This window comes from Aethalodelphis obliquidens, unplaced genomic scaffold, assembly GCF_003676395.1.
Source record: "Aethalodelphis obliquidens isolate GAN/ISIS:26980383/991018 unplaced genomic scaffold, ASM367639v1 scaffold5, whole genome shotgun sequence".
Lineage (NCBI taxonomy): Eukaryota > Metazoa > Chordata > Mammalia > Artiodactyla > Delphinidae > Aethalodelphis > Aethalodelphis obliquidens.
Genome location: NW_020837949.1, coordinates 49,369,938 through 49,377,416, shown reverse-complemented (window position 1 = coordinate 49,377,416; position 7,479 = coordinate 49,369,938). Strand labels below are relative to the sequence as shown.

General features: G+C 53.9%; 1 protein-coding gene across 1 annotated transcript in view; it reads left to right on the top strand.

The window, feature by feature from the left end:
• Positions 1 to 540: 540 nt before the first annotated feature.
• Positions 541 to 7,479, top strand: part of NFE2L3 (NFE2 like bZIP transcription factor 3) — a 31,171-nt gene continuing 24,232 nt past the window's right edge. The window contains exon 1 of the mRNA XM_027102359.1: positions 541 to 1,340. Within this exon, the coding sequence (XP_026958160.1) occupies positions 765 to 1,340 (576 nt within the window). The 5' untranslated portion in view covers positions 541 to 764. The remainder of the gene's footprint in view (positions 1,341 to 7,479) is intronic.

Below are 7,479 nucleotides of genomic sequence, written 5' to 3'. Positions count from 1 at the left end.
AGATAAGAGAACTGAGGCACAGAGAAGTAACTTATTCAAGGTCACACGACTGGTAGTGGCGTTGGGATGTGAACCCTCTGTGCCAGCTCAGTGTTCTCGTGTGGGTGGAAGCCCTCTGCGTGCTGCCCAGTGCCTCGACTCCCTCCCTCCTCGCCAGCGCCCCCCCCCCCCCCCCCCCCCCCCCCCCCCCCCCCCCCCCCCCCCCCCGCCCCCAGTCTACACATCCGGTCCATTCCCACCCACCTTTACCCCGGACCCCCTACTCCCACCCCGCGCATTCAGCCACAACCGCCCAGCCCACGGCCACAGGGTTGGGGGGCCACTTGGCGCCCAGAACAACTTCTGCTCCCAGAAAGCTTTGCGTTCCCCCCGAATAAAGAGCCTTTGAGCCCGGGAGCCCCGCCCCACGCAGGCCTGGGGCGGCAGTGGGCGTGTCCCCGGCGGCGGCGCCCGCGGCCCGGGGCGGGGCCTGGTTGCAGCGCGCGGCTGCGGGGCAGCGGGGCGGCTAAGCTGGCTAGCTCTGCGCGTAGGTAGCTCCTCCTCCTCCGCCTCTCCCGAGCCGCAGGCACCTGGGCGGCTGCGGTGGAACTGTTTTTGTGCCCGGCTCCGGGGGCCCGCGACGGCCGCTGCACGCCCGGGTCCATTGTTTCTGTCTCTTCCGGGCAGGTGCCGGCGGCGCGCAGGGGCCGCACGTGCCCAAGCGGCGGCCGGCGCGCAGGGACCCGCGGGCGCCGGCAGGGGCGTACCCGGGCGCGCGGCGGGGGATGAAGTACCTGAAGCCGTGGTGGTCGGACGGCGGCAGCCTCCTGCACCTCACCATCCTGCTTAGCTTGGCGGGGCTTCGCCTGGACCTGGACCTGGACCTCTACCTGCTGCTCACGCCGCGGACCCTGTTCGGAGATGACCTTCTGCTCTCGGGCGGCCCGACGAGCCCTGCCTACGCGCTCAGCCCCTTCCCGGCCTCAGGAGGGTGGGGGCGCGCCGAGCTCCTGCACCCTAAGGGCCGGGAGCGGGACCCCGTGGCGCCGCCGGAGAGCCAGCTGCTCCGGGAGGTGCGCGCGCTGGGGGTCCCCTTCATTCCCTGCACCCGAGTGGACGCGTGGCTGGTGCACAGCGTGGCTGCCGGGGACGCCGACGGGGCCCACGCGCTGCTCGGCGCCGCCGCCGCCTCTTCGGCCGGAGGAGTGGGCGCCGGCGTGAACGGCGTTAGCCAGGCTGCGCCGGGTAGCGGCGGGAATTCCAGAGCGGCTCCGAGTAGCCCCTTGGCCGCCGGGGAGGAGGAGAAGGCTCCCGCGGAACCGACGGCTCAAGTGTCGGACGCCGGCGGACACGCGAGCGAGGTAACAGGAGAGCGGGACGCGAGCGGGGTGCTGGGGGACCTGGCCGGGAGCCCTGGAGGGTAGCGAGGGACCTGGGGGGGCACTCCTGCGTTCTTCCACCCTCCACCCCCGGGGGACTGCGGGTTTGCGGACGACTGTGCGCCTCCCTTTTTTGTGAATCCGAACGAAGCCTCTTAGTACTGTCGCTGTGGCTCTTAGGCTTTTGGGAATGAAGTGCGTGAAATCATCCGTTAGGTTTTAGAGAACACCTTTCAGCTGTGTTTGACGGTGATCAAGGGTAGTTCGAGGGTGGGGAGGGGAGACGGTATGCTGGAAATTTTCTGGCCCACTCTCTTCGTTCGGCACCTCGTGTAAGCTGAGATGTCTTTTTCTGGAACCGAAGGAGGCCTTGGCCCCCGGGAGAATGCACGTTTCTCTTAAGAACCATGCACCCGGCCCAACACGGTGGCCCCCTCTGGATTTTAACCCATTGCAGTTCGTGTTTTGATGCGTCCCTGGATTAAGCAGCTGTGGTGAGTGTCAGCTCCGAGGCTAGCACACAGACGGACCTGTTCGTACTTAACCATCCCCCACACCTAACAATCCTCCAGCCCCCGGAACTCGTGTAACCCCTTTTTAGCATAAAGAATACGGGTACCCTGACAGTCACCTAGTGACTAACAAGTCCCCTTTGGTTTGTAGGTTCAAACCTTTCAGTGTAACTTTCTTTTAAAACAAAGTTCACTGAGATCTGTTGACTGAAGCATCTGGTGCTACCAATGGCAAGTTGGAGTCTAAAGACGCAGCACAGCAATTTCCACAAAATGGCCTTATCCAAAGTTCCCTCAAAGGGGCCTTTTTCATTCTCTCTTGGCCCAAACCTTAGTGTTAACAGTCGGTAGTGATCAACAAGGGTTCCTCGGACGTTGTTTTTTGTGGACTGCAATCTTATGCAAAATGGGAATTGGGGCCAGACTGGTTTGTTTGCTGCTCTTCAGAATTGCCCTGTTTGTGTAGGCAGTTGCCAGACGAGCTTCTCCACCCTCTCCTGGAGGGGTCATTGTGCCGAAGTGCTGGGTGATTCAGTGTTATGCAGATCTGATCCCTTCCTCTTCCTGGGGCCGGAACTAATGGCGAGGGGGTTGGTGAGAGTCTCGGTGGGCTCCTGTCTGTTCAGAACACCAGGAGGGAAAGATTCTTTCAGCTCACTCGTCCAGTCTCTCTCTACCCTGTGGGGTGGTCTCACCTGCATCCCCTGCCCCTGCAGGAGTGGTACGCACTGCACTGCTACCTTTCCCGATCCTGCGACATACATGGATGAAAGCCAGTGCGGGCTGCCGGCCCAGGTGGCACCCTGCCCTTATCACTGCTGAATGCCAGCCGGCCTGCAAAATGTGCGGTGAGGGAGATGAGGCTGTTCGCTCTTCAAGGACTTCCCTCCCTGGCCCAGCCTCTCCTGGTTGATACCTAGTTAGACCAGCAAGCCTGCCTTGGGGGAAGCTCTGAGGACCTAGGCCCAGCCAGACCTTGGATGCCCTGAGCCCAGATTTCCTGGGGGAGAGGGTGAGGTTCACGCTGGGCCATTCTTCTGGTGTTGCCTTCCCCAGCTGGCATGTGTGGACCTGCTGGACGTGGTAGCTGCTGGGATGACCTGATTTTGTTCATTCTGACGATGATCAGCTGTCGAGCATCTTACAGTTTTCGCAGCCAATTCACCTTTATTGGTAACACCTTTTACATGCCCTTATGAGGTCCACAGGCCAGGCATCCTTATATCCAATTCGTATTTAAGGAAAATAGAGGCCCACCGAGGTTGGGGGGCTTGGCTAAACCAACACAGTTAATGAGTGCCAGAAGTGGGTCTAGACCCTGAGCTTCCTGGCTCCCGGGCTGGCACATTAAGCATCTACGCTGTACTCAGGTTTTCCGTGCAAGCTTGCAGCTGGAATGGGGCAATGCGCCCCACTCCTGACCCCAGCACCACTGCTCTCCGATGCTGGATTGACTTTGAAAAGCAGATTGCACCATCCGTAATGCCAAAGTTACAGTTTGAAACCATGACTCTGGAGAACATGAGCTGAAAAAACAGCACTGGTTTTTGCAGTCAGCAAAGCTGCCTGTTGGGGCGTCACATAATAATCTGCCCTCATTATAGGTTACTTTAATCTCCCCTAGTCTCAGTGTTTCATCTGTTGAGTCGGAAAGTAATGCTTACCCTCAAGGGTGTGCCAGTGAAGTAGGAAAAGCACGTGTGAGGTGCCAGCCCGGTGCCTGGGATGTAATCGTTGTTCTTCTTTTGTTCCCATCCTCAACCCACCCTCCTTAACCTGTCCCCACTCACATTATTCCCTTTTGTCTTGTTTGTCTATATGTCTGGCTTGGTTGTTTGTTTGTTAGTTAAGGGGGTGGGGTGTGTTGGAGCCAGACTGCCTGGTTTGGGATCCCAGCTCTACCACAGGTTGCTGTGTGACCTCGGGCCATTTCTTAAGCAGTCTGTGCTTCATTCGCACCTGCACAATGGGAATAATAATGGTGCCTACCACAGGGGGTTGTTGTGAGAATTAAACAATTCATTCCATGCAACAGGCTTAGAACTGCGCCTGTCCCATCTTAAATGCTCAATAAATGTTAACTTCGAAGAGTGAGTGCTGTGCCCCATAGGAACGTCATAGGTTTGTTTTGTTTTAAAATAGATAATTCTGGTGGCTTACATTTGAGCTGTAGGAGATTCCAGTTTTATAGTGTAACTTTCCATAATTTTTGTACATGTGCAAAAATATTTTGGAGTAGGGGATTTTCCAAGTATCAAAAGAAGTACTGCTTTGGTGTCACTTCTTAGTGGGGCTAATCATTAGCTGCAAACAGTACATGGAATTCCCCAGGGTAGACAAGCTTCCCTTCTTAACCACAGCCATTCACTCCCAACCCGTGAAGCGCATGTTCTTCAAAGTCATGCATGGGTTCAACAAAGAAATGAACAGTTGTTGCGGAATCGTGTGTATGAGCATATATGAAGATGGGGTGACTGCTAAAAGCCAGTATCCGTATTTCAGAGAACTGTTGCCACTTTACAACTGAGAGGGGTTGTGGTCATCTTGATGTGGTTTCATGCCCTGGGACAGACCGGGGACCCTCTGCTGGGAGAGGGGTACAGCAGGACCTCAGATTTACTGTCCTTTGGACTTGGTGTCTTCAGGTCACAGGAAGAATCTGATACAGTCAATATTTGCTTCTAAAAGTAAAGGGAAGGGAAAGAAGGTCCTTGATGATAAAGTAAAAGTTGGTTTTTGTTTCAAAATCAAAGATAGTCCCTGATGCCCGGGCAATTGGAGATAGACGAAATATCAAACACTTGCCAGTTTTCAGCTCACAGCCATGGTACAGAGATAGTCTTATATGTAATTACATCCATTGCAGTACAAGGTTTCACAGTAGACTTTGTTTTACTTACTAAAATATGCAGTGAAGATGCACCTATGGTCGTCTTATTGGAAAGGATGGCATGGGTCACTGCATTAGTGTCCTAGGGCTGCTGCGACAAAGTACCACAAACCAGGTGGCTTAAACAACAAGAAATATATTGCCTCACGGTTCTGGGGGCAAAAAGTTGGAGATAAGGTCTCAGCAGGGTTCCTTCGCTCCTAGCTTCTGGTAGTTTGCTGGCAATCTTTGGCAACCCTTGGTTTCTACTGCACCACCCCCGTCTCTGCCTTCTGCACGTGGCATTGTCCCTGTACGCATGTCTGTAGCCAGATTTCCCTCTTTATAGGACACCAGTCATATAGGATTAGGGGCCCACCCTACTCATCCTAACTAATCACGTCAGCAACGACCCAGTTTCCAAATAAGGTCACATTCTGGGGCACTGAGGGCTGTGACTTCAGCATATGAATTTCAAGGGACTCAAGCCAATCTGTTATGCAGTCACCATCTCTCTTTCCTGGCACCTCTTGGGGTGTTCGGCTTGCTTATCAAGTATATACTCCAGTTGTTGAAAACGAAGTCAGCCGTCCTGGAAGCAGCTAGGCTATGCGTAGTGGCATTTGCAGAAGGACTTGGTATAAGTTCATGAGGAAATCGGGGTTTTTTGCTGGCTTGATGTGCCACAACCCCCAGGAACCTTACTCCAGACTTCTTCCCAGTCAGCCCCCTTCACCCGAAGTGGTAGGTTACGGAGAGGTCATCTCTGCGGTGTATGAGTCTCCTCTTTGCTCCCCCTGCTTCTCAGCTCAACTCAGAATCTGCACCGGCGAGCAGACCCCGGCAGGCCGTTCTAGTGGTCAGTGTGCCGGGCCTGGAGTTAGACCAGCTTGGGTAGCTGTAGGTCTCAGCTCACCGCTGACTCGTTATAGGACCCAGAGCGCAGTTGTTGACCTCCCCGTGCCTTGGTTCTCATATCTGTAAAATGGGATGGTAAGAGTACCTTCAGGAGCTGTCGTGAGGGTTAAAAGAGATCACGCAGGTTCAGCAGGGTTGGTACGTGGTAAGCCCTCGATAATGTTAGCAGCTGCTGTCAATTCAGCGGGGCCTCTCTAATGCCCTTTCCCAACTTATTCCTCTGCGTTCCGTTGCCACGTGCAGGTTTCCAGAGCACGCCTTGGTCCTTACCATTTTCATCTGGGGAGCTTCCACTAGGTCCCCGTTACCTACCAATTTGATATTTTGTCATTCAAGGCTCCCCGTTTGGCCAGTGTGGCTCCCCGAGCTGAGCTCATCTCCCTCTGATCCTCCACCTGTAGCCTACTTTCCCGCTCTAACTTTCTCCCTTCCTTTTCCCCAGACAGCAGTGCTTTCCTGCCATTTACTTTGTTGCCTTTGCCCAGAATGCCTCCTTTCATTCCTCTCAAGTCTTTTACTGTTAAATTCTGACTTCTCTCCACTATCACCTCATCTACAAGCACTTCCCGTTCTTTCCTTTGAGCCCTATTGCACTTTGTGACATTTCTTCTGTGGGACTTGCATCCTCTACTTTGAACCGCAGTGTCTTGAGTGTGGAAACTGGATCTTTGCTTTTAACCTGCAAATGGCGCCCAGGGACGGGGTTGGGAGCACAGCCCAGTTCAGCCAGCGTCTGTTGAGCACCCCTCATCCATCCTCCACGTTGGCTCTGCAGAACTTCCAAGATGCTGTGAGCTTGAATATGTCTTGGGACCTTCACGGCCAGAGTCCCAACCAGAAAGTAGGTCATATCCGAAATCCTGATGCGCCATCTGACCACTTAATGCCAATTTGAACGGATGGGGCAGTGGCAAGCAGACTTGCAGGTTGGCATCATAATTAATCAGGTGGTGAAACTCAGGATTGCCTAAAGTGATATAGCAAGTTAGTGACCTTGCCCGGAATACACAAGTCACTGTTCTTAAGCACTGAGTAAACCATGCCTCCCTCCCACCCACTACAAAACTTAAAACGTAAAAACAAGCTTCTCCCATTTGTGGCAGCCTTTCGATATGAATAATTTATCCTCAAAATCTAGTTAAGGATCTGCATTAATATTCAAATACACTTCTGGAGAGCTGGAGCAGGCTGAGCCTCAGGTGCATAGCTGGGTGGATTTTGGTTGAGTTGCAGGTGGTGGTTGGCAGAGTATGGGCAGTGGCTAGAAGCAAGGCACGGCCTTTTGAGATTGGGTGGACCCGGGTTCCCATTGGCATCAGCCAGCGTTCTCTAGAGAACACAGCCAGTATGAGAGGGTGTGTGTGTGTGTGTGTGTGTGTGTGTGTGTGTGTGTGTGTGTGTGTGTGTGTGTGTGTGTGTGTGTGTGTGTGTGTGTGTGTGTGTGTGTGTGTAAGAGACTTATTTCAAGGAATTGGCTAGCGTGTTTGTGGAGGCTGGGCACATCCAGACTCTAGGGCAGCTGGAAACCACCAGTAGGAGGTAATGCTGCAGGCTTGAGGCAGAATTTCTTCCTCCGGGAAACCTCACTTTTGCCCTTAAAGGCTTTCTTTCAACTGATTGGATGAAATAAGGCCCACTCAGATTACAGAAGTTAATCTCTTTTACTGAAAGTCACCTGGTTGGTTGCAGCTGTTAGCCACATCTACAAAATAGCTTCACAGCAACACCTAGGTTAGTGTTCGACTGACTTCTAGGTACGAAAGCCTGGCCACGCTGACACCTAAAACTCGTCATCACCCCATCCCAGCTCCGTCTCTTCCTG